This window comes from Psittacula echo, assembly GCF_963264785.1.
Source record: "Psittacula echo genome assembly, chromosome: Z".
Lineage (NCBI taxonomy): Eukaryota > Metazoa > Chordata > Aves > Psittaciformes > Psittacidae > Psittacula > Psittacula echo.
In genome coordinates this window covers 27,528,622-27,556,391 of record NC_137742.1, presented here as the reverse complement: position 1 = coordinate 27,556,391, position 27,770 = coordinate 27,528,622, and the positions used below count along the sequence as shown (strand labels likewise).

Genomic DNA, 27,770 nt, shown 5'->3' with positions numbered 1-27,770 from the left:
GCCTAGCTAGTTCATAGAATTGTTTTGGGTTGGAAGAGACCTTCAAAGGTCATCTAGTCCAATCCCCCTGCAGTGAGCAGGGACACCTTGAACTAGATCAGGTTGCCCAGAACCACATTCAGCTTGTATTTGAATTCCTCCAGGGATGATGCAGCCATCAGCTCTTGTGCCAGTGTTTTACCACCCTCATTGCAAAGAATTTCTTCCTCACATCCAGCCTGCACCTCCCCTCTTAAACACATTTAAAACATGACCCTTCATCCTATCACAACAGGCCCTGCTAAAAAAGTGTCTTCCCATCCTTTTTATTGGCCCCTTTTAAAGCCTGAAAGGCTGCAATAAGGTCTGCTAGGAGTCAAGTCTTCTCCAGGCTGAATAGAATCACAGAATAGTTTGGGTTGAAAGGGACCTGCGAAGGTCATCTAGTCCAACCCATGTCAAGAAATCCTGTGTAACTAGTGCCTTGTTTCTTTTAAAATGAACTCCTAAGGCTGCTTGGTACCTCTTCCTCCCTGGGTGCTGTGTCCCAGTGCTGGGTGCTGCTGCAGGCATGCCCGCAGGGGGTGCTGGGCCTTCCCTGGGTGCGCTGTGCTCAATGCTTGGGCCCCAAGAACCGGTTTGTCAGGGCCAGTGTAAGGCACCTCCCTCAGCACCGGACCTGGGCCCCTTCCCTTGGGTGAGAAGGAAGAGAAGGTGAGGACAGCGATGAAGGGGCTGAGCCACCTGCTCCATGCCGGAAAGGAGGCCAAGCAGGGAGCCGCCGCAGCCAGCCATGATGGCCGTGAGTGTGTGGGGGTCAGAGGCAAGGCTGCCCTGTCAGGGTGCCAGGATGCAGGGGCCCACCCCAACCCCCTTTTGCCTCAACCATGGAACAAAAGGGGTTGGGGGGTAGGAAGAGATTAAATGCGAGCTGCTTTATATGTAATAGAAGACATCAGTGAGGATGTGTGGATGTGGGATCGGGAGCTGGGGTTTGGCACCTCTGCTTTCCATGGGACAGATGAACTCCACAATCCCCCGCTTTACCTGCACCCTGCAGGGGTCTGAGGGGGGTCACTGGCATTAGTCACATCTCTGGGGCTGAGCACCTGCCAGCAGTAGCACAGCTGACCAGTACCCCTGTTCTGGGGGGCACATGGGATTCAGTCAGTCTGGTGGCCTTGCACTCAGCAGCACATCTCCCGGTGAGGATTCAGGATGCAAACTGGTTTGTGAAAGAAAAGCCTGCTCTGGCGTGGGCTGCAACTACTGAAAACACGTTATTTGTGCAAACTGAGCTGTAACTGTTCAGCCCTGCTGCGGCCCTGTCCTGTGATCACGGTGTGACAGCCAGGAGCCATCCTCCTGTGCAGTGCTTCCTGATTCCAGGCTGGCAAAGAGGGCAGATAGAAAAGAAGCAAATAAAAGTACAGTTGGACTCAATAGGTAGTTCTTCCCATTACTTCTTTGAACTGGAAAATAGTTATTCTAGAAAAAGACCTTTCATGACTTGATGAAATACCTGCTTTCCCTGGTCATTTTGTTTCCGGTAACAAGAAAATGTAGAAGGAAATACAACCAAGCTATTAGATATTTTATTTAATTTTTAGAAACAATAAAGTAGAAATATTTTTGTTATTTGAATCTGAATATTGTTGGTATTTCTTTTTTTTTTCTCCTTGGAACTCTTCAGCCAATTCAGATTCCTGTTTTTTTAGCGATTTTGAGACAATTCAGTGCTTTTTGAGACAATGACAGATTTCACCTTGTGAATGACCACAACAGGAAATTAAGAAAGGAGCAGGAAAAATTTCCATTGTTGATGAGTATTGAAACCTCTGGTGTGCTCTTTTACTTCATGGGAAGTCATCCTTATTTGTGTTATTACTGAAAGACAGATTAAGGCCACTGAAATAAGATGTAAATACGAGGAAAGAAAAATTGAAGGTACCTCAGAGCTTGAGTTTCTGTGAAGAAGACTTCCTGTTTTCAGGTCAACAAACTGATTTACTTTTCTTTTTACTTTCTTTCCCTTCCAAGAGGGAAGAAATGTTGGGATGTTCAATTTGCCACAGACAGGACCCTCTAAAAAGGAAATGAAGTGAAAATTACTGCTTTATTAGCTCAAAAGAAAAATTGAATCTATTTTCTAATTATTATAGTTACAATATAACCTGTAGGGCAATGAGCCAGACATTTTGTACTAAGCCAAAGAAAATAACCCCCCAAAAAGACTGACAGCCACAAATACATAATCAGTTGCTGCTGTCACTTGAAAATAGAGCGATTTCTAATAATGCATGGTCTGCCAAATCATGGAGACCACAGCTTGGATAGAAAGCTTCCAGGAATTTGTAGTCTGACAACTCTATACTGCTGTAATTTCATGCATGAAAAAATCATTTTTCCAGAGCAGCAAAAGGTTGTGCAGCAAGTCAGTGTCATACTGCCTCTGGATTGCCACTGCTCTTAATGCCTGAGTTAAGATGTTTTAAGAAAAAACACACCCAGAGCAAAAGGCCTTTATTTTTAACAGCAATTGGCCAATTCATGACTTCTGGACAGGAGAGAAAAGAGCTGTTATTAATTCTTTGTCAGAGCTACAACAAAATATAAAAAAAATATAATTCTCTCTTTTTTGTTGAAGGCAGTGCACGTAAACTGTTTTTCCTGAATCACAGAGTGTTCATGTTAGGGTTGGAAAGGACCTTAAGATCATCAAGTTTCAATCCGCCTGCCTATGGGCAGGAACACCTTCCACTAGGCCAGGTTGCCCTGAGATGCAGCAGCATTTATCTTTGCATCCTCATGTAAGACACATGTGTGAGTGCTCAGCAGCAGCCAGTAGGAATGAATATGGCCTAATTGCAACTAGTTGCAACTAATTGGTGCCCTGCATTTTGTATTTTCATGTTCGACCAAAATTGCTTTGAGGAAGATACCCTGCGACCATTGTTTTACCAGTGTTTGAAATCAAGGTAGTGAAAGCTCTGCTGGATAGTTCTTTAGAGTGCAGACTACGAAAACACACTTGTATCATGACAAGTGAGATATTTATTCTGCAAAGATCCCTGTTCATGATGCTGATGTTGCTGTCAGCCAGTCTCCTTGTCACAGGCTCCGTGTAGTGTATTCTGTGATTTCCAAAGGATTTTTGGAGGATACTTTTTTTGTTAGAAGTGGTTGGATAATGTTATAGGAAAGCTGGAAACAGTTCTGAAAATGTCCAGTTTAATTTCTAGCTCATTTTGTATAGTACAACTGCAATTATTCCCACTGAGATAATAATCATGTAGAATGCCATTAAGTGAATGTCATACTGATTTTCCTTAGTATGCTGTGCAATTATAATACTTCAAGCTGTATTCTCATTAGGCATTAACGAACTTAGACATAATGCAGTAGGATGAACTTTTATGAGAGGCCTCTAAGGAACAGATAATTGCTGCAGTTTCTAGCTCAACAGAGACCACTGTCCTGTTTGGTGATATCATTGGACAAGTGGCTTTCAGGCCAAAATAGTCTAGACAGAAGATATCTAAGCAATTAACTTTTAAAGTGTCATATCCTAGGAAATTAAAAATATCTACTAACATTTTGTTACACTAATTTATTCTAAATGTTTCATTAAATGCTAAGGTAGGAACATAGGACATACTCTGACCTCTAAGTTAGCTAAACCAGTTATTAGACATTGGAATTTTGTTTTCCAAAGTTACTGAATATTATGAGTCTAAATGCATGCTGCAGCTACTTCAGCTGACCAAACAGATATTCATTTTTAGATTTAGATATTAAAGGAAGGTCCCAATTTAATAGTAAATTCCACACTGTGGCAAAATTTTGAGTTCAAGTACATATCTCTTCCCCCACACCCTCTTCCCACCCCCCATGAAACTCCTGATTTGTTTGGTTGTTTGAGGGGGCTTGTTTTATTTTGTTTTGGTTTTTTTCCAGTTGGGTCATACCATTTGGTTACTGTTTCACATTTTTACATATTTTGGTGGTGTGTTCTGTTTTCAAACAGAGCAGCTTTTCCAATAATAGGAAATAAACACTTCAGTTTGTACTGTTCTGTGCCAATAAAATATTTTGGGACCCATTTAGATGGCAGAGCCTTATAAATTAATGCCTGTTCCTGTAAGCAGTGCAAATAATAGTAATCCATGCTGTGAAAAGTCTGCCTCTTTGCACTTAGAAGCTGGAACTCGACACATCAGCCAGATGTCTCTAGAGGAGAAAAATGTAAGCCTGGAACACCCCTATGATGAGAAAAGCAAATGATTCTCATAAAACATGTAATCAGGACAAATAACAGAAAGTAAGAACAGTATCATAATTTCTTATGTTGGTTATGGCTATTTTTTTAATAATACAATTTTTTCATCATGTTTTTCCACAGTATTGCCAGATGAGAGAGAATTTCAATATGCTGCTAAAATGAACAATTTGGAAACCATGGAAAAGCTGTTTAAAAAGAATGTAAATATAAATGCTGTAGATACTGTGAGTATGAAGCATCTGACAGATCACAGATCTGTAATATGACTTCTTGGCATTTCATGGTGAAATGACAGCATGCTAGCCCTGTCAACTGCAAGGTAGTGAGGCTGCAGGAGTCCCCACTAGGACCTCATTAAGAAATATTTCGTGCATCCAGAATGTTCAGTAGGACTTGTGCAGTGTAGCTCACAGGTCTTTAACCACTAGTCTGTGTGTCTAAGTAACTAAGTCCTTAGGAACTAAGGACTTCTGAATTGTGGTCTCTGCTTTACTCTTTACTCTGTGTTCTAATTTCTTGAGTTCCCTATTTTTCAGAGCAAGAGGACTACCTCACAGTCACTTTGAGAATGAATTTATGCTGCTAGCATTACAAATTTCAAGTGTGAAGTGTTTCCATTCAGTTTGTATGGAACCACAGGAGCATTCTACCACACCCACTGTCCCCAGGCTGATGTCAGAGTTCAGATTTACCTTGGACAGATGAAAATGCATTCCTTGTGCTGATATCAGCTCTAGGCCTTAATTATGAGGATGTATACTTCACAGTAACAAAATGTAGTGCTGTGTTCCACAAGAGAGGTAATTCAACAGCAATGGAGCGGTCATGATATTAATCTGGGAGTTGTAGAGAACAGTTTGTCCTCAGTGGCTATGTATAAATCATCTACCCAAGAACATCAAGTGTTACTTAACCATCGGTTCTGGAAAACCTTGCTTTCCATGCCCATGTGCATATTTTCCCACGGGGAATTGAGGAAACAGCACAGGTACATTGCTTGGTTTGTTTATGAGAAAGAGAGGAAGAAAAATCTTTTCAGTAAACTGGAAGAAAAAATTTCTCAGTAAACTCTTGAACAATGAGAGTGTTCCTGTCAATTACATAGTACTCTAAAAAGTCACTTTTAAAATGTTCTTTCTTCCTTATTGCTTTCCAGAACTCAGGAAATTAAACTGAATGCTTTTCCAGCCCAGCAGTTTGAAACTTTACTCTGTCATTCTAAAATCAGACCAATAGTACATGAGATTTACTAGCATATCTGCACTGGTGTAGAGCATTTATTGATACTCCTAGGGAGGATGTAGCTTATACTGGCAAAACTTTTATTTCATTCACATTGATCTTTCCTGCCCCTGCACTGCCAAGGCAAATAAGCCAGGTTGCCGAAAGGTGGGTTTTGTTGATAGAACTATTTCTGTGCAAGAGGCTTTTTCTGGCATAAATGCATGTCATAAATCCCACCTTTGAATTATTTTAATGCATATAAACTGTAAATTTAAACTTATACATGGATAAGTCAGCTGGTCTGCATAGGTGCTTAAGAGAACAAATCCAAACTTACATTTAAATTTAACTGGTTAAATCACTTCTATATTCTTGCATGTAAACTCTTATTGAATTATGTTAAACCCAGTTATGTTAACTTTAACTGGAAGCAAAACTTTCTCCACTAAAGTTTAATGCAATTTAACCAATCCTTTTTAAAATTCACATCATTAATTACTTTAAAGGAAAATTAATCAAGTGTTCCTTAGAAGCACTGAACCTATTCACCTGTGTAAAATTACTCACTGTTGGCAACTGGAAGCTTTCATCTACATGCATAATGACTCAGTCTGGCAAGGTGACTAATACTGAATAGGGGAAGAATCTCATCATGCATTGCAGAGAGATAATAAAAAGCAAGGAAGATACCAAAAGCAAATCTAATTGTATAAATCTAATTCTCAGCTTTTCAAATGAAACCATATAATAAAATAGTAAACATGGATGCTTTTTTACTGCGTGTATCTCCTCTTGGCAGGATATGATTACTTATTCACATTTTGACATATCAGGAAGGGACAATGCTGTGTAGAGAAACTAAATCATTCTGGTTCTACAAGAAATCTTTAAGATCAATGCCTCAATTCCACCTGAGGGAACAAAAATGCAGATAAAGACCAAGCATAGCTGTTGAAAGAAAAATACGTAAATGTATACATATTAACAAGTACATTTGTTAATAATTAGAGAATTCATAAATCCTGATCACCTGCACAAAGAAAAGACCTGTATTACGGATCTGACAACCAAAGCTTTGCTTATTTCAGCTGAAGCGCACTGCATTCCATTTTGCTGTTGCGAGAAGTCATGTATCGGTAGTGGATTTTCTTCTCCATCACAAAGCTAGACTTGATATGGTAGATCAGGTAAGCTGTTTTACACGTTTTGATTCACACAGTGTAGGAACATCTTAGGGGGAAAGTAGGTATTTGCCTCATGCTCCCTGTTTTGCAAAATTAAGTGCTTGTTGTAAAATCTTCAGTTTGTCTTAAGACTGCACATGTTTATAAGGAAAAATGTTGTTAGAGATGAAATGCATTGCCCAGAGCTTTGGCTACGCTGCATACTTGAGTGAGCACAAGGGTGGTTGAAGTCACTTATGCAAATACACCATCTGTGGTAGCTGTGTGTTAATCATTGGCCACTTTATATGAAAACAATCACTGAAAGTAAAAAGTAGCTCTGGGGATTGCTAGGAGCTCAGAAAGTAACACCTTGTGCTCTTCCCCTCCATTTTTATGTGAGTAGCTTAATGCAAAACTGTCAACTACCCTGCAGCTTCCAAGACATTAGGAGTTTAGCAGTGTATGGCTGATTTGGTTGGGCCAGATGGTGATCCACAGTGCAAGATTTATTCAGATATTAAAACCAAATGTATGGTATGTTATTAATAAGCAGGCTATTCAAACTAGGAGTTTTCCAGTGAACTGAGTAATGCAAATAGACGAACCATTTACGTTTCCCCCCTGCCCCCTGTCACGTCAAGCATCCTGCTCTCCAAAGTGTTATACCAACAAGCATAAAAACTGTTCTCCATTGGAGATGGAAGTCAGCCTATTTATTCCTCATTTACAGAAGAGAAACTGGGTAAGGGTTATAGCTGCTAAGTAAGCACCTTGCTCCCTCTTGCTATGTTTATATTCCTCTGATTTCATCTCTTAGACCAGGTGTTTTTACAGTGGCATAGCAATGTCTTGTGTTTACACAGCACACAGCACAATGAGCCATGATGTATGCTGCTGCACCTGAACACAGTACACACAAACTGAGGAAGAGATGTAGAAAAGCTAGAGACATCTGTGGCCAAGATGGGGGACACTAGCTGGAAGTTCCATATCTCTATTCCTTTTGGCTCTAAGAAGTTAACAACAGAGCTATTCTTTTTTCCTGTAGAAAAAGAACTTTTCAAGAGAATTTGAAAGACAAGGAAACTTAAAAAAACAGGGCTAACTAGCAAATTATGGTGACTCACAGATATACAGTCATTACAAATGATACCTGAAATGTCATCCACCGCAGCCAGTGCTAACTACATGGTTTCTGGGAAGACAAAATAATTTCCAGGTACTATTTAATTCCTCCATCACAAAATAGGATCAGTCCTTTCCTGGAAGACCTTTTGTTCAGAGGAGGGGCAGCCTGAACATTTAGCTAGGTCTTGATGCATGACATTTATCTTAACGTCAGTGAAATGAATCCCATTCACACTGCCAGGTGTTAATACTGATTTTCAAAGAACCTACAGAGCAGAACCCACTTGTACACTGATTTAAGAAAAAAGATTTAAAGAAATTTGGCATGAGGTATTTTGGTGGTAATTTCTGCCTGTATCATTTTATTTGAAGCACGGCCTGACAGTGATTCATCTTGCAGCTTGGGCCGGAAATCTGGATATTATGCGAAAATTAGTTAAAGCAGGAGCTGATCAAAAGGCTAAGAATGAGGTTTGTTGGTTGCAAATTTTTACCAACTCTAAACATGTTTATGCTGGAAAAATAATCAAACTTGTTCTTACAGAGTTGCTTATGGTTTTTCAGGAAGGAATGAATGTACTGCACTTCGCAGCTCAGAACAACAGCGTTCAAATAGTTGATTATATTCTCCAAGATCTCCATCTGAATGACTTGAACAAGCCTGATAGGGTACAGTATGTTTCTGCTGTTTATTTCTAGATGTCATGAGGCATCTGTTGTGGGCAAAACAATCTTGACTCTGAGAATTTCAATGAATTTTAATTTAGTGCCAGCTATATAAGCATTTAATTATTGATTTGGGTATTGAGAGACAAATAAAACAAACAGCCAGACAAGCACTTAGGGAAAACATCTTTCCTCCCTTTCTGGCTGTCTCAGCTGAACTCCAGACACCTCTCCTGCCATGCTTCCTTTGCTTTCACTGAATGTGATGCTCAGTCCCATCCTTGAGGTGGTGGAAAGCAGAAGAGGTTGGTTTTTTTTTCACTCGATTCCTATATTTTCACTCTTTGTTTCTTACTCTTTTAGTCTGTTCTAGCAAGGGTTCTTTCACAGGCTGCAGTCACCCTGTGGGTGTACCTTCTCCTGAGTCTCCTCTCGCATCCTCTCATATTTCCTCCTGTATCTTCCCCTGTGCGCCCTCCCCCTAGCAGTGACCAGCCTTTCTTAATATGTTTTCACCAAGGTATCATGCAGTCCCCTGATGGCTTGAGTGCTGACACATGGTTAATACTGTGTCAGTTTTGTCCCTTGTGGAGCCATCTGGAACTGGCTGCTACCAGAATATGGCAGTCTCTGACCTCCTCCCACACAGTTCACTCTGCAGCCCCTTGTTCTTACCAAAACCTGCCAGTCAAGGCCAACATGGGAATATTTCACCAACACAGAACGTAAAACTATGTGTAGCCATCCAACAGAAGTGCACCAGCTCTTTAGCAGTGCCAGGGCATTGTCTTCATCAGGTTTGCTGTGTTTTAATTTTTTCTTCCCGCAGCTTAGGGATCTTGCTTTGAAGTCTTACTTAGCTAAGTAGGGTACTTTATCTTTACATGAAGAAGTTTATTCTTGTAGGATCTGTCGACAACAGAACGAAGGTTCCCTATAATTTTTTTAAGACTTGAATTGTGTTAACCCAGTGGTGCAAAATTCTGAATCTTTTCCACATAAGACAAGGCACAAAGTTATTTTAACAAAAGAAACCTTTGTGGCCTAGGCCTTGGGAAAAGAAAGGTGAGGAAGAATCTTCTTTATGTTGAGGTTATTTCATAATTATCTACTAGTTGCTTGCATTTTTTTTTCTGAGACATTTAATATAGGCCACTATCAGGTAGCGAAGCCGTCTAGCTCTATTCGACTAAATGGCCCCACTGTCTGACCAGTGGTACGGTTTTATGTCAGGATAACTTTCTGCAGCTGAGCTGTAAATAGCTGGAAAATTTTTTGTTAGTTTAACCACCACCAAAAACCCCGCAATGTAGAGCACTACATTCAGGCCTCCTGGATAAAACATTCAAGATACAACTGTTCCGGTCTGTGCTTGCAGAATTCAGATCATGTTATGCCATGGAAATGAATCTTGCAACTTCTTCACTGCCTGTTTCTGAGCATCCTCAGACTTTTAATGACACAGTTCTTCTGATAAATATTTTCATACTGAGAATAATTAAATATTTTATCACATTTTCTACCTTGTTACCATTTCTGAACAGTTTTCAAATGTTTTCTTTGGTGTATGCAAGATGTGTAGTCTGTTTTTTACACTAAACATTGCAATTTTTTTAGATTCTTACTCTTGTGTACATCTACTTTTTTTAATCACTTAATCATATATAATTTTTAATACACATATGCATGCCATATATCCTGTATCTGAAAGCAAATATTTTTATTTTCAATAACACTGTTTCTTTGTTTTCTAGAAAGGTAAAAAGCCATTCCTTCTGGCATCTGAAAAAGGCCATGTTGACATGATAAACAATTTGATTACTCTGAAGCTCTTTACGTCTGAAAAAGATAAGGTAAAAGTTTCTTTTTCACAGAAGTACAACTAAACATATGCTTATGAAAGATTACTTCATTTCAGCGTAGTTATTATGCAATCAAGTATTGTGGATAAGCTATACAGATGTGCTGGTAATGATATTCATTGGACCAACAAACACACAAGGATGATGATTCTTCAGTAATTAAGGGAAGGCAGTGGGACTTCTTGTCTTACTGCCAGAAGACTTCTTCATATGCATTAGTAATTCATGTAAAGTAAGACCAGCATATGCTGTTTGTTGGGAGAAGTGGAAAAGTCTGGTAATTAAGGTGTTAGCCTCTGTACTGGGAGATCATATTTCTGTTTTTCACTCTGCTTGACTGTGTCTTTCTGTCACTGCTGAATCCCACATGACTAATTTTTCGAAGGTGTTTAAATATGCCAGGATGCAAATAAACACCTATGAGGATTTTTCAGAAGTGTCTTAATACTTCAATCTGATTGAGTTTGCTTCTGACACTGCATTTTAAGGTATCTAAATGTCTTTCAAAGTTTCCTTACTCAATATACGTGGAATGAGCAAGTTGGTATTTCTCTGCATCTGAGGCATTGCAAGGATAAGACATTAAAACTGTGAAATGGACAGACACTGCATCAATAGAACCATATAAGCAAACACCCAGGAAGTGATGGTGGTTTTCTTGGTATTCTGGTAATAGTTTAAAAGCTGCAGTGTAACCCAGAGCTCTACATGCTAAGGAGTTTATCAGTAGATGTTAGAAGACAGTGTTGTCCCAGATATCTAGCAGGCTGAAGGTATAAACAGCAAAGATGGGAGGCAAATGCTGTGATTCTATAGAGTAAGCAGGTAAGAAGCCAGGGCAGAAATTCATCTCCTAAAAGCAATCACAGTCCTATAAAAAGGACATGGAACTGTTGGAACAAGTCCAGAGGAGGCCACGAGGATGATCAGGGGACTGGAGCACGTCCTGTATGAAGACAGGCTGAGAAAGTTGGGGCTGTTCAGCCTGGAGAAGAGAAGGCTGCGTGGAGACCTCATAGCAGCCTTCCAGTATCTGAAGGGGCCTACAAGGATGCTGGGGAGGGACTATTCATTAGAGACTGTAGTGACAGGACAAGGAGTAACGGGTTCAAACTTAAACAGGGGAAGTTTAGATTGGATCTAAGGAAAAAATTCTTTACTGAGAGGGTGCTGAGGCACTGGAATGGGTTGCCCAGGGAGGCTGTGAATGCTCCATCCTTGGCGGTGTTCAAGGCCAGGTTGGATGAGGCCTTGGGTGACATGGTTTAGTGTGGGGTGTCCCTGCCCATGGCAGGGGGGTTGGAACTAGATGATCTTAAGGTTCTTTCCAACCCTAACTATTCTATGATTCTATGATTCTATATCCATAATCACTAAAAAGGACTTCCTCTGCCCTCCACCCCTATCCCCCCCAAGCTGTGAACAGAAAGCTGTTCTGGACTCTAATTTCTCTGATGGTTAGGATTCCTCGAAATTGCAGCTTCAGGGTTCTTTTAGCCAGTTTGATACCCTTTCTTGTTCCAGCATGGCCTTTTAGCTCAAATCCTAATGCTCTTCCTGAACTTGCTCTTTGATTTTATTTGTTTGCTGGTGTGTGAGGGTTTTTTTCTTAATTAGCTAGTGAGAAATTGTATTGATGGTGAAGGAGACTGAACATTGCCACGTGGGCATCAAAGGCACTACAAGTTTCTATATACTTACCCAGGTTTTGGCCATTAATCTTTAAATCAGTGATCTTGGGGGCTTGGTGTTATTCCCATCATTGTAGAAACAGTACCCAAAGTTTTCTTCTGATTCATTCTTTAGGAGGTAGAATTTTAGGTCTTTTCACTGGGCATACACTACAGTTTTCACAATATGAGACAACTAGCTACACCAGCAGGATCATGTCTGCATACACACAAAAAAGGCCCCTTTCATTTTAGACTTAATCTTGGAACGTGCTTCTCCTTGTATGTAAAAGGGAGACGTACGTAAAAACCCAAAGGCTTTGTATTGCTTTTACTTATGTTTTAACTTCATTCTTATGACTTCATTTTTGTTTCATAATATACTATTTGATGTTTTAATTTCAAGGAGGGAAACACAGCATTACATCTAGCAGCCAAAAATGGTCACAGTGAAGTTGTAAAAATTCTGCTCGAACAGTGGGGGGAAATAAATGACTTCAATGAGGTAAGGGCACAGAATTTACTGAAATACACAGAGATTTGAAAGATCAACTGAAAAAATAAATTTTAAATAAATAAATATTGCACTGAGAAGATTTCAATAGTTCTGCTGCTTTTCTAGTACCATTGCATCCTGTTTTGTTGTACCTCCTCCCATAAATTCAGCTCCTTTAACTCCTTCACTGTCTCTTTCCCTGTACCTTACTCCTCACATAATGGCTTCCCCTCCATCCCGCATGCCCTTGCACAACTACTGGTAGAAAGAAACAGAGGAGGGCCTAACCTCCACCTTGCTTCCTGTCCTCCAACATTTCTGGCCATGTAATCCCATTCCTTTTACCATCTCTGGTGCTTCTCAGGCTATTCACTGAGGCAGTTCATTGTTCACACCCAGCACATACCATCACAAACACCTCGGCAAAGAGGTCTTAGGTTTGTGCCTTGATTATCTGATCTCAGTTGACTGCACAAAACTGGCAGTAGACACTGCCTACCCACTTTTTCTTTCCTAGATCAGCACCAGTGAGCTCAGCTCAGCCAGCACATTCATAAATTGCACAGTAGCTGTGAAAATTGTATCCCTGATCTGGTGCACTTATGAGCTTAATTTTTGAAGCCTAAAGTAGGCGTGAAGGAGGGAAATGCATACTAACTAGTCAACTTGGCTTTCCTGCTTTGCAAAGAGTCCTTATGTCTTCTGTTTCTCATATGATGCAGCTAGAATAAACTAGGCAAGTTAATTCATTTTGTTGTGGCTGGCATGCCCACTGCGGGAACTTGTCACATAGCTGATAGTCTGTTCTGCTGGCCCAGCTCACAAAATGAATGCCCACTCCTACCCAGGGCCCTCCTCTTCCTTAATCAGCAACAGATTCATGGGTCAATGGCTTCTCTCTTATCCAACCTGCATGTATTTCCAGCTATGCAGGCTCTGAGGGACAGGAATCCCTTTGAAATGTGAAGCCCTGCTGTTTCCAAGCCCTAACAATGTTGCTCCTGCACTCGTACTTCTTGTGTCCCTGCCTTGCCCTGGCAAGCGGTGTGACTTTCCTGTCCAGCTGGAGATGTTCTGGTCCATGAATAAACAGGTCTCTCTTTTCTCAGCATGAGCAAACCACTACATTAAGTTTAACACAATAACAGTGGCAGGAGTTAAGCAAAGAAGAACCAGGATTTATTGATGCTTCTGTGAATGCTGAAACACTAGAGTAACTTTCAGTAAAGCTTTGTGTATTTTAGGAGTTGAGAAGCAGTGATTAGATCATTGTTCAGCTGATATAACTTATTTTAGAGTTTCACTATGGAGACTTGGAGACTCTTCGGGAGTGAAAAGATTTGAAAAAAATATGCAACAGGATTATTTCTGCTAAAAGTGCACCATATAACTAGCACTAGAGTTGGGAATTCATCAGAAATCCATGGCATTGGAGTGACAAAAATTGGTTCTGATGATATGTGCTAGTGTGCTAACAGTGTTGCCTGGAGTTGAACAGCAGAAATTGCTATCTGCTGTCTTTGCTTCTGTGCTTGTTTCTTGCAATCTTCTTTCATAAAAGTGTGATTAATATTTATGAAATAGCTATCTGTATCATAAACCTCACCATACATCTGTCCGATAAATATCTTCTGCCACTTAAGTATTGGTGAGTTCCTATTTCATTTAAGTGTTAATGTAGGAGCATTCAGATTGTGTTCTTGTGTGAACATCTCTCCTTTTCTGTTGAGATGGATGCATCTTTTTGAGCTAACCTGATTTGTGTCACAACCTTGCACTCACATGTCTTAAATTGGAACAGACATTTTCTCTCTATTGGTCTAGAATGGAGAAACTCCATTTTACTTGTCCGTTGAAGGAGGTCATGAAAAATGTGCTGAGCTCTTGCTGGAAGCAGGGAGTGACATCAATGTTCTAACTCATGTATGTACACAATATCCTACCAGCACACAGGTACTGGGACATCCTCGCCTGTGGGAAGGACCTTCTCTTCTCTTTTCTGTGTGTGCTAACAGTATATTTGCTCTGCTTATTTTTATGAAATGGTAAAAAAAGAAATAAATTAATTAACAAAGTAGAATTTGGGATGTAAAGAGTGCTAACAGAATAAAACTGATGTGGAAGAAGTATAGCATAGATTTATTTGATGAAGTACTGTGGTGGAGATTTTTTTTTACTGTACCTCCAATAGTAAAACATATGACTAGGAAATGTAACCAGCTAGGGTTGAAAATCCTCCTTTTTGGCAGCATATATGACCGAACTGATGGTAAACCTGTTCTCCACATCTGGTTCCTGGACTTTAGTCCAGCTCATATCTGTTGAATGGTGCTAGCTTGCCTGCTGTGAGAAGTTTATGATCCAGCAGACTGGGGGCTTGTTTGTTTTAGCAGAATTAACTGAAAATTTTCTACTGGTTTATTTTTTAAAGTTTGTTAATGTGACTGCACTTGCTTGTTAGAGGTCAAACTGAAGTAACACATGAGGTGACATGCCGGCATTATCATTGTCCGTGGCACAGATAAATCAGCTGGCAATGCTGATTCATCAGTTTCTCAAAAGACATTGAGGAGGACTATAGAATACTGTTGGTTTTAGCATGTTTGTTGTGTTAGAGTAAAAATGTGTTAGACACAATGTGTGTTAACACAAATGTGTTGTGTTAGAGTAAAAATGTTTACAAAACCACCATCATGTTAACTGCTGATCCACTTTGGTTTATATAATTTTGTCAAAGGGAGTGTTTTTGGGGAGTGGAATAATAACACAAACTTAAGTGAAAGATTATCCTATATTGACAGCTCTCTTTAATACTGTTCTTCCAGCAACAAAACCATGAGTTTTTGCTATCTATACCATTTGTTTCAGAGCAATAGCAGTGCTTTGCAGGTTGCAATTCAGAATGGACATCTATCCTTGGTTACTTTTCTTATTGATAAGAATATTGACCTGGTTCCTAAACCTGAGGTGAGTGTATATCAGTCTAACTATTCTGTTGCTCAGCCTGTCCTGTCTTTTATGACCTTCTTTGGGAATTTAGACAGCTGAAGGAGATATTATTATGTTATTATGTGGTTTATGGATGTTGGTTAGCAATATGTATGGACCAAAAAAGACAAGGTCCTGTTGCACAAACCCAGTGAGCACTTGGGCAGACTGGTGTAGTGCAGCGTAGAGGTGGCCAGGCTCAGCCAAGGACCAGGCATTAGGATGAGTGAAGTACCCTCTTGAACTACGCAGCAGTGAAGCAGGCCTCCCTGTGTGCCGTGGACTTCAGTGCTTTTGCCCTCTGCACTCAAACCATATGCCTTCAAAATCTGCCACTTTTCTTAGGGGTTTAAAAAGAAAGAGGTATTTCTAATATTAAGATTTTGTCTCGATTCAGATGTTACAGTTTTTGTTACATCTGAGATTTTCTGTGTATAGGAAATTAGTTTCTGCTTCTACAATAAAGGATGAAAATAGCACCTGGGCTTTGCGACCTATGCCACAATCACTGGCCTGTTGTGTAATGTTATCAAGGAAGAAGATTTCATGATCTACTTGCAAATATTTATTTGAAGAGGAGGTAGTTGTTGTGCTGCCTGTTCTCTTTGTCTTTCTGTAGCAGAAGAAACTTGTAAGATTGTAACTTTCATTTTGAAAACATTTCCAGTGCAGCATTACATAAAAGTTTGCTTTACTTTTCCGTAGCCCTGAAGAAATGGCTGTGGTTTATAAAGCCACTAATGAACAGGTGTCTGGCACCCATCAATGGCACTAGTATGGGATTACGTCAAGAAACTGACAACTCACAGGTTCAACATACAAAGTGATCTTGCCCATCTAATGGCTGGATTGTGACTGGTGGTGTGTCTGTGCCTCAGTTATTTTAATAGCAATCTCTCGAAGAAAATAAAACCAAATTAATTTCTTTCTAGCTGTAATTTGCTTTGTATAAATATGATAGCAAGTCAGTTTCATATGAAGAATATTTCCAGACGCAGTATCTAACAAGAGTTTATTCCCGGAAAGTAGATTTTGACATCTGTTTACCCAGCAGAGAATAAATCTGCCTCCAGCCTGTTCAACTGAGGGCAAATCCAGTTTTCTGGGGGAACAGAAACATTGTCCTAAGCTCTCTATTGTCAGCCAAGGGTAGCAGCATATCCAAGGTATGAATAAATCAGAGGAGTACCTTGCTGTGTTCCTAAGTGGTGACACACTGATACTCAGTCCGTGGACTCAATATTTCCAAGTTCCTCAGTTACTGTTTGTTTACCTGCTGCTGAGGAGTTGCAGGAGCAGGCTACTCTGTCTGGCGTAGCTCTGCACCTCAAGGTGTGTTTTCTGCAGTCTGGAATGTCTGCTAGAGCATATCGCCTTTCCAAGGGGTGGATTTTAACAAAAACCTCTTTCTTGTTTAAATGGACATCTAATAATATACCAAGGATAATAGTCTATTACTTTCCCTCTACAGCAGAAGAATTCTCCTCTCCATTTAGCAGTCATCTATAACCACCTACCGGTAGTAAAAAGCCTCTTGGATGCCGATCATGATATAAACTCCTTAAATCACGTAAGAAAAGCTGGAAATTAATATAACTTCACTGCTAACAAGGAGATTATGTGGATTTTGCCTGAAATATATTGTATTTTTTTTCCTCCTGAGCTCAGGGTACAAAAAAATAGGAAGGAAGAGGCAGTTCCCTCCTTATCTTTTTGTGTGTGTGCGTATGTATTAGTCACTGGTACATGCTGTGCTAGTATTGTTTCTGCAAGATAAGGATAGCAAAATGCTATATAGCCAGAAAATATTTGTGTTAATTGATTGTTCAAGTATTACAGTTCATGTGTAATAAATGACAGAATTGTCTCAACAGCACTGATCTCAGATGGAAACCCAGTACAGAGGGTCACTTGGCTGGGATGGAGTTAATTTTTCAATAGCAACCCATAGTGTGCTGTGTTTCAGATTTGTGACCAAAACACTGCTGGTAAGGCAGAGAGTTTCAGCTGTTACTGAACTGTGCTTGTGCAGCACCAAGGCCTACTCTGTTTCGCACTCTGCTTCTTCCTGGGCATAAGCTGGGGTTGGGCAAGAGCCTGGGAGGAGACACAACTAAGCAAATGTCCAGAGCTGCTCCTCACAACACAACATCACACTGAAGAATGAGGTCACAGCTGTCTGGTGGAATCAGTTGGTGTGTCTGGGTGTTAACTGAAAGGTTTGTGGTTGGAGGTCACCCAGGGACATTGGCATCTGCTTTCTCCACCTTTACCAGGATCTTTTTGTTTCTGCTTGATACCAGTGGTCTTTGGAGGCCTAGCTGGCTCTTGCCCAGTTCACTGAGTGCAAATGCAAGGTAGCTCCTCAAAGAAGGTATTGTAAACCAGTAAGACAAGTAGGCTATCACAGAAGAAGGTATCCAGTATTTGAGGGAGTTAATGGTGGTGTAGGTGGTCTACAGCAACCTAGCCAACAACCAGGCCTCCAAATATCTGGATGACATCCAGGGCTCATGGCCAGTAGCAGAAGTTTGTACACTGGCCATGTGGATGTTGTACACTGGTGCCCTGGTCACAATGGACTGGGCAGACATTGAGACACCAGCTGTGTATAGACCAGCCTGCCAGCTAAGTCCCTTCAAAGCGAATCTCTTCCCCTCCCCATAAGCCCTACTTCTCAGCTGTGGGAAGACTGTCCCACCAGGTCTCTCAAGTCCCACACTGGGGACTGTGGCTCCCTGTTGGTGAAACACACCCTGGACTCCCACACGTCGGATGGGGATGCTCCCCACAATAGTAACAAGGAGTAGTCTTTGAGAAATCTGTAGTTTGCTTCTTCTCGTTGATAATTTTATTGCTAAAGATTAATCTGTACACATTTTAGTAGCAGACAGAGGCTGTAGTTAATGGCTGGAGTCAAGTATGACAATAAACTCTTCCAGCACATGAAATACAGAATTTTGTTCTTGAGCACATGGTTTAGAAATGTTCCACGCTTTGTCCCTAGCATGTCTGAAGTTACATACATTAGCTGCACGCATATCTCTAAATTACTGCAGCAAAGAAAGTAGGGTGTATTGCAGTGGGAAATTTATGAGGTCATGTGTCATAGTGTGTATTCCCAAAAGAGCTGATGAGACACTCTAAGGCAGAACCCTGAGGCTGGTGTTTCTTCGTGTGTAAGGTGTTGGTGTTTGACTCTTCAAACTTTAAGTGAAGATTTAAAGAACAAAAGTTTTCTAATCAGACCTGCAGAATGTGGACTTGCAACATCAGAGAGGTGCAGGTAAAAAACCTTCCACCTAAAAGGATGCTATGTCACATGAAGCATGCTACAGGACACGTCCAGAAGATATGCAGGGCTTCCACAAATGACAACATCTTATTTGCTGCTGCATTACACCCACAGATGGCTGGAATTTCTAATATTCTGCACAAGGATAAATAAATAGGTTTCATTTGGGTCCATGCAGTTTTGTAGTGACTACACAACCCTCATTTCAGACCTAAAGATTAGACTTGAAGCTGAATGCCCCTTTAGCTGTAATTCTTGTTAATAATTTGGTTTCATTTAATCCTTCTTTCTTTTTTTATTTTTCCCTTTTTTTGTGTGTGTGTGTGTGGTTTAAGGTTCAGCGAGCCCACTACGGAGCTGATAGACTTCCACTACATATCATCATTTTGTGGCAGTGCTGGCTAACAAACCCTGCTGTAGTGCTGAAAATCATGGATGTCCAGTTGTCTTTGCATGAATTTCAGCTGGGAAGAGGTTACTCGAGAGGATAGTATGGGTGGGGGTTGGCAGCTGCATGAAGCACTCTGTCCAAAACACCTTGTTTTAAGAGGGAAGAGAGAGAGCTTGTTAAATTACAGTACATTACAGGGCCATGATCGTGACTTTTTCCTGAGCCAGCTGGAACTCCTGCCTGTTTTTCTGCAGAGATCCCAGATGCTGTCTTGTTTGTCTGGAACAAAACTGTCAGGTAGACTCAGAAGTTAAATGATTTCATCCTGTTCAGTGTTTTGTTTCCAAGGCCATCTCATGTGAATCTTCTTCAGATTCTGATTATGAGCACTCTATTTCTAAGAGAGAATTTGGCTTACTGTATTTATTTGGTGTCATTAATTACAGAGGCAGGAAACCCCACTACATCTGGCAGCTGATCTTGGCAACCTGGAGCTGGTGGAAGTGCTGCTGAAGGCAGGCTGCGATCTCAGGGCTGTGGATAAGGTAGATTGCATTCCCCACATGTGCAAGGACATTGTGATTTTATGTTTTGTTTTACAACCTTCTTCCCAGAGACACAGAAAGCACTTACTTGGCAGTTCTCTTTCCTAGGTAAAGCTGTTAGATGTTACAAAGGAAGTCTCCTTTTTATATTGCCTTACGCAGCTTGCAGAGATCTGAAATGGTTTTAGTGAAGAGCTTCCAAGCTCCATAGTTTGAAGGGTAAACCCTGCTGCCAGAGACCTCTGCTGGAAAAAAGGACTAGGCTTATGGAGTGGAAAACAGCCTGTGGCTGTTGTAACTGTGTGCCTGCAGCGTTCTTTGCCAGGAGAGGCACAGGTACTGCCAGCTTCACTAACTGCAGCAATGGCAAGTTTCCCTTTACCACTCCAGGCCACCTGGAAATGATGGTGCTGTGTCTTTGAGAAGACATCCCAGGTCTGCTCAAGTGGGTGCTTAGACCTGTTGCTGATGTTCAGCCTGAAAAGTTAGAGGCAGGAACGGCTGTAAGAAGTGCCAAAACAAAGAGCCCCTGCCAAAGTGCTTTTGAAAGGACAAAGTACAGCTTTTACAAATTCTGCTAAATTACTGCAAGACTGAGCTTCCCCTTCTTACACTGTTACCACTATATTGACTTTCTGTATAACTGGATTGACAGATTTGGTGTTTATCATATTGCATTGTTAAGCCTTAATAGTTATGCCTTAACAGTTAAGCCTTCCCATTATGAGTCATACCTACACTAGCTGGAGAGCTGCAGTTCTTATATGGGCTAACCAGAATGAAATCTTGTCTACTTTAGTTAGTGCCTTTGCCATGGGAAAATTGTTTCCACCTAGTCGTATTCCAAGGGCAGGAACAGAAAATTACTTCTTACTGCTTGTTTTGACCTTAAGCGCCTCAAGCCTTTGGGCTGGGTAGTGCTTCAGTATTAGAGCAAGTTGACATTGTTTAGGGCATGTCATGAGAAGGTGGTTCTGAGCTAGTACAAGTTCTGTCACCTTTCTGCTCTGGTTTTATTTCTAGGAGTAGCTTGTCCCTTGCCCATTTGCTGGTTGACCCCTGAGGCCATGCCACTGCTGGGAACATTTGAAAGTTCAGCTCTCTTTGAACCAAACTGCTGCCGAGGTGCCAAAAATGTTCCCATCCCCACTGACCAGTAGGCAGGAAAAGTGGAGCCAGCTTCAAATTGCACACTGTTTCCCTGGCCTGCGTGCCCTGGCAGCAAGAGTCCTCAGATCTCCAGAGCATGTCATGCATCTGCATGAGTCATGAGCTGTTATGGCTCAGGAAATGCTCCCTTGGGAGCTCTTCCTTCCTCCCTGCCATCTGCAGAGACAATGGTTGTTGGTTGCCATTGATCGTGCAGAGACTTGTGCACACAATCTCGTGTGCAAGACTGCCGTGCCATGCGTGCAGCAGGATGACAGCAGTGTCTGCACTAGCACAGGAGGCCAGAAACAACCCCTCTTCCCATCCCCTTCACCTCCCTTTGAAGTGCAGAGCACTTTCCAGGGGTGGGTCCCAAGGAGCTCTTGTGGTCTCTGGACTCTTCACAAACAAATTATGTCTGTGCTATAAAAATTTTATGAAAGGTAAATTCTTTGGCTTCCAATGTGATGCTTTTCTAGAAACAGGCTAATTAGAATGATCTTAAGCAAAGCCTGGAGCTAGAACTCAAAAGGGAACTTTTTAATAGCTGGAAAGTTGAAATGGCTCATAATTTGATTTTAATTTTAAACCTTTTAATTAAGTGCTTGGCTTCTTTTAGGTCTAACTTTCTAGAATGCCTATCACTTGATACAGGGAGAATAACCTGAATGCTTAAATCTGAGGCAGTTCCACTAGTGCAAATTCACTGAAAATAGACAACTGCAGAGAGAAGCGGGCAGCCGCAGTCCTCTGCAGCTAGAATTAAAGCAATGGCTTTTAATTGTTTTGACTGCCTGTACTACTTGAAAAACACCTGTTTGCTGAAACATTCAGAGTCCTCACTTCAGTTGTCACAAGAAAGGAATTCCCACACACTCATTCCTTCTATGATGGGGCTACGGAACTGATGGACAGGGGTAGAGCAGTTGACATCATCTACCTGGACTTGTGCTAAGTGTTTGACACTGTCCCACATGACATCCTTGTCTCTGAATTGGAGAGACATCAATTTGATGGGTGGACCACTCGGTGGATAAAGAACTGGCTGGATGGCTGCACGCAAAGAGTTGTGGTCAATGGCTCAATGTCCAGCTGGAGACCGGTAACGAGTGGTGTCCCTCAGGGATCGGTGTTGGGACCGGTCTTGTTCAACATCTTTGTCGGTGACATGGACAGTGGAATTGAGTGCGCCCTCAGCAAGTTTGCCGATGACACCAAGCTGTGTGGTTCGGTTGATATGCCGGAGGGAAGGGATGCCATCCAGAGGGACCTTGACATGCTTGTGAGGTGGGCTGATGCCAACCTTATGAAGTTTAACCATGCCAAGTGCAAGGTCCTACACCTGGGTCGGAGCAATCCCAGGCACAGCTACAGGTTGGGCAGAGAAGAGATTCAGAGCAGCCCTGCAGAGAAGGACTTGGGGGTGTTGGTTGATGCAAAAATGAACATGAGCCGGCTTCAGTGTGTGCTCGCACCCCAGAAAGCCAACTGCATCCTAGGCTGCATCAGTAGGAGCGTGACCAGCAGGTCAAAGGAGGTGATCCTGCCTCTCTACTCTGCTCTCGTGAGACCTCACTTGGAGTATTGTGTACAGTTCTGGCGTCCTCAACATAAAAAGGACATGGAACTGTTGGAACAAGTCCAGAGGAGGGCCACGAGGATGATCAGGGGACTGGAGCACCTCCCGTATAAAGACAGGCTGAGAAAGTTGGGGCTGTTCAGCCTGGAGAAGAGAAGGCTGCGTGGAGACCTCATAGCAGCCTTCTAGTATCTGAAGGGGGGCTATAGGGATGCTGGGGAGGGACTCTTCATTAGGGACTGTAGTGATAGGACAAGGAAGGGGTAATGGGTTAAAACTTAAAGAGGGGAAGTTTAGATTGGATATAAGGAGGAAGTTCTTTACTGTAAGGCTGGTGAGGCACTGGAATGGGTTGCCCAGGGAAGTTGTGAATGCCCCATCCCTGGCAGTGTTAAAGGCCAGGTTGGACAGAGCCTTGGGTGACATGGTTTAGTGTGAGCTGTCCCTGCCCATGGCATGGGGGGATGGAACTTGACTATCTTAAGGTCCTTTCCAACTGTAACTATTCTATGATTCTATGATTCTGTGAGCCAGCTTCTCTTAACATGTGAAACAAGACAGGTTTGCCCGAAAAGCTGGAGGTTTCCAACCTTGCTAGCCTACTCATCTGAAATGCCAGTCTAATAACATGGGAACAGACTCTCTGTGTAGTAATCTCAGCCTGTGGGTGCCTGGGCTTGCAGCAGGCACTTGGAAGCAGTGACTGAGGAGCCACAAGCTGGTATAAAGTATGCAGCAGTCTGAGTGCAGAATGTTTCTGAGAGCAGCTGTGCCTCAACAGAAATTCAGTAGGGGTAGTTCAATGCAGGAAAAAACTGACCACTCTGGGCTAGGGGATACAGTTCCCACAAAGCACGGAACTTTGACAGTAGCTAGCCTGAAGCCATAAAACTGTAGCAATACATTTTCTTGAGGAGAAGGGATACGGCTCTGTAAACAAACCTCCTTTTTTTTCCCTATCATATACTTATCCTAAATATAAGAGGTAATGTTCTGATCCACTGTTTCTGCTTTCAGCATGGAAAAACTGCACTAGCTGTGGCATCAAGGAGCAATCATACCCTCATTGTAGATATGATCATTAAAGCAGAAAGGTATTATTCCATGAAACAGGTAAGAAACGCTTTTCATTACACTGAGGAGAACACTGAGGGAGTACAGCCGATTCTGATCCTGAAGCACCTTTTGTCTGAGATGGTTCCTTTTGGCAAGCTGCAAGACTGGCCTTGCTAAATTGGTTTATGTGGGCTCCATGTCATGATTTTGACACAATACAGTTTAAAACGCCTAAGCTTTCTCAGATACACCTTTTGTTCGGAGACAGGTCCTGGTGAGGCAGTATAAGATATCTCTTGTAGCATCCACCCTAAAACCTGCAAGAAAGAAGATGCTGACACAATTTATCTATGTCAAGCAAGTAAATCTGTGAGCTCCAAAGCTAGCAAACCAGGGCAAAAGGACTAGCGAAAGGAATGCACTCAACTGTCAGCTCGTGTGCTTCATTGCTGAGCTGCCACACAAATATCTAACTTCATTATCACTCCTGCTTACTGCCAGGGAGTGTTTGTTGTACCAAGTTAGCCAAGTGCCTCCCACACTTGGGTGGTATAAGCATATGGATCCTGCCTGAGTGCCAGCACATGAATTAGCCATTTTTACCACCCCACTTCATCCCTATGTGTCCAAATCCGTGATACTTCATGTTACAGGACATTGTGCTGGTAAATCACCGATCTAGATTAATTATAATGAAAACCAACTCCATGAACTCTGTATTGTGCATATTTGATTTGCACCAGTTCAGCTGGAGTTTTCAGGTACATGATTGTTTCTTTTGGCTTAAAAGGGAAATTAGAAGTAATCTCTTGCCAAAGAAGACATGACAAGTCTGACAGCAGTGAGCCCTTAATGCTCCTAACTCTTAGCATTGTTTACTGAATTGCCTGAGGAGAAGATGTCAAGAGCTCCACAGATGTTGGGAATAGAAACAAAAGTGTTTGTATCCCATTACTAGGAGCACAGCCTTTGGCAGCTGCTTAGATCTTACAGTTATGGAATATGACTTTGCTCAGGTGGCTTTACCATAAAAGAAACTAGAGTGTTTTGAACCATTATTTTGAGAACTTTTTGTTACACTGAGCTGACTTACCATCTGTGACAAGGCATTAGTTACAAAAGGAAATGTCACGTTGCTGTGAGGAAGTGCACATGATACTAATGTGTGGGAGTGCCTTGTTCTCTCCGTTTGCCCTTTTTTCTATTTGTTCGCCTGTAGGTTTTTTATTGGTTTTGTTTTTCTAAACCTCAGAGGTTTTCTAAACCCTCTCTGAACCACAGACAGCCTGAAGCTGCCTGGTAGAATGCCCTGACCCTCACCTTGCATGTATCAGGAAGCATGCAATAAAGTCTGCACTAGAAAAATGGAATCAAACATACATGAAAAAGCTTAGTTACTGAATTAAGATTATTTTTTCTTGCAAGACTCTCATAAGGCTAGGAAACAACCCTGTTGTATTTTTCTGAATTTTATCTGGAATGGAGTATTTTATGCTTAGCACTTTAAAATGTGGCATGCTGCCATTTCCTTTTTTTGCTTAGGAGCTGCTGTGTAATCCCATACCAATTTCCTGAGGACATTCTTCACTTTGGAGACTGAAGACTAGCATGTAAACAAAAAGAAATACAAAAGTAGTTTGCGCTTACCTACACTAGGAAAGAGGCTTTCCACTGGGTACTGCTCAGCTAAGGCTGAAATCACTGCTAGATTTTAAATGTTGCTTTTGCAGAGGTGCCCAAACAAGAAGCAATCCTTTCACTCCTGTATCATGCCTATGGTAGCAACATCACTTTTCATTTGGAGGGTGCTTGTGGTTTTGTTTTCTATCTAATTTTGCTTATGCTGGCAATAAAACTAGATCCAGGTTCAAACCACATGTGCTTACCAGTGCTTGGACACTGCTGAATGGGGCTCCACACACTAAACCCAATGGCTTCATGCTGGCACCAAATGACCTGGTAGGCCCCACTTCGGGCGAGCTGAGCTGATGGGCAGAGGCAGAACAGCCTGAGCAGCACCATGCTGATGGTGCCTAGCCCCTTCTCAGGGAGAAGTCAATACTTCTAGAAGCAAGAAAAAAGAATAAGAGCTGTGCTTGAAATCCAACCATGTTCAAAACATGGCATACAAAGTAGACAGAGCCAATGAGCACCGCAGTACTGGCACAGGACTTGCTGTTACTTGCTATTGTGTAACAAGTGCCAGAGAAAGGAAGTGGTTTATTTGGAATTTAACTTAATATGACACAGCAACAGACGCAGGCGGGATTCATTTCTGTTATATCACTTAGACTGTAATAACATCCACGCTGACACATCTTCTAAAAAGCTCAACTAGCGAAACACAGCTCCTTTACCTGCAACCTGCACTGAACAAGTCACTTGTCAGCAGCTACATGTGGCTGAAGAGGACAGGATGTTCACTGCTCTCTAAGTGAAGTTCCCAGCTTCATTACAACATTTATCATCTGCTTTCTTCTTCAGGAACATATAGTTCACAGTGATGATGGGCCAGACTTTAGCTTGTCCTTCAAACAAGATCATAGTACACAGACCAAGCAGATCCGTTCCTCCCTTTGGAATCTAGCATATAACCAGTTAAATCCCCAGGAATGGAAAAAACTGGCCCTGTTCTGGAAGTTCACGGGTGAACAAATTAGAGCTATTGAAGAACAATGGACAGGTAACAATATCTGAATGGCTAGACATAATAGGTAAGCTATAAAAACCACAAGGCAGAGTAGCTTTTTAAACTACATGAGTATCAGATTCACAATGGCCATACCGCTCTTATTCAAATAATGAAAAAGAGCAGTGAGTGGGTACAAGCTTTGTCCCTGGTTCCTGGGTGGTGGTGATGTGAAAGTACAGGCCACTTCTCCCTCTTCGCCTGAAGGAATCTTCATCTTTAGAAATAAAAAACAGAAATAGTGAGTGGCATGGAAGGGTCTTGCAGGTCATGCTGCAAATGAGGACCTGGGAAACCTCATGACAGAGAAGACCTTGTTCATGTCCTGTCTTGACAGCTGCCATAAACCAGCACTTTATGGTTTCAGGCCCCTCACGTGCTGGGAAAGCCATACTTCTACAGCATGCATTGTACTTGTTTACTACTACTCCACAGAATACTTCACACATTGAGGAAAAATGAAAGGAAAAAATCATATTAAGATGTATTAGCTTTTCCCTCCCTTTACTGTAGCCTTAGAATAAAACTATAATTTGTTTGTTTGTTTTACAACTTTGTAAGCCTCAGTCATCATTTTGCTTCTGGGCAAGAAAGGCAATAGTTAAATCAGTAGGTTTTAAAACCTCTTTAACTCTAAAAGTACAAAAGCACAAAATATCCTGTTCCCAGCATATGGAACAGACAAATGCTTTGTGTATTGCATAGGGAAAAAAAGTTACAAGGAACATGGAAATAGAATGTTGCTCATCTGGTTACACGGTATGCTGCTGGCTCGTGAGAATCCTGTTAAACACATATACGAGGATCTGGTGGAAGCAGGATTTCAGCCTTTAGCTGGTAAGTTGTTAGAGACCACCTTACACTGTCCTCTGCCAGGCTGCAGTGCAGTGCAGAGGCACCTGCTGCTGCTGCTGGGAAGGTGTAACTGTGGCAGAGCTGGAGGACAGCCTTCCTTTCTAGGACTATGCCCTCCGGGGGGGGCGTGTGGGGTGACATTCCTTGAGAAAGAGCATTTAAGCAAGACTTGTGATTTCTAAAGGAAGACAAAGAAACTTTTCTTCCCTCCTTTGTCCTGCAAGGGAATGTGATTGGCTAGTCCTTAGCTAGTAAGTCTGACCTTGTGAAATGCAAAGCATGTCAAGCAAGTGACTTCTCCTCTTACTTTACAGAGAACATCAGAGCTGCAAGTGGCACTGGCATGGACTCTAGAAAATGTGCTATTTCATGAGTTCACCAGTAAAACACGGCATATCTAATGGATTTACATGCCAGATGGAAGGTGACTTTCAAATACAAACAGTATCTTTTCTGGAAACTAAAACCTATTTTGAAGTTGTATGACTTTTTCCAAGCTAGAAGAACTTGCACTCCCGAAATATTGGTTAGTTCTCTTGTAAGCTTGCTCTGCAATGATTTAAAGAATTAAGAGTGAATGGCTGGCAATGTATTACTATACTGATAAGCAAGAACCATACTTCTCTGTCTCCTCCTGAGGTTCTGCACCTGGCTTAACATTGATACACTAATTCTGTATTGGAACTGCAAATTAAGCTATTTTGTTTGACATGAAATGTAAATGAGATGTTTTCTACCTGAATAAAATTA

The 27,770-nt window shown here is 41.6% G+C and overlaps 1 protein-coding gene across 1 annotated transcript; it reads left to right on the top strand.

Moving 5' to 3' along the window:
• Nucleotides 1–705: 705 nt before the first annotated feature.
• Nucleotides 706–27,393, top strand: ANKDD1B (ankyrin repeat and death domain containing 1B; the record flags this gene model as incomplete). The annotated part of the gene is made up of 15 exons (XM_080638248.1): nucleotides 706–781; nucleotides 4,382–4,485; nucleotides 6,574–6,672; nucleotides 8,152–8,250; nucleotides 8,344–8,448; nucleotides 10,200–10,298; nucleotides 12,384–12,482; nucleotides 14,298–14,396; nucleotides 15,342–15,440; nucleotides 16,933–17,031; nucleotides 19,594–19,692; nucleotides 23,438–23,533; nucleotides 25,961–26,159; nucleotides 26,871–27,002; nucleotides 27,335–27,393. 15 exons carry the CDS (start codon nucleotides 706–708, stop codon nucleotides 27,391–27,393), a joined length of 1,563 nt encoding a protein of 520 aa, XP_080494374.1.
• Nucleotides 27,394–27,770: the final 377 nt, after the last annotated feature.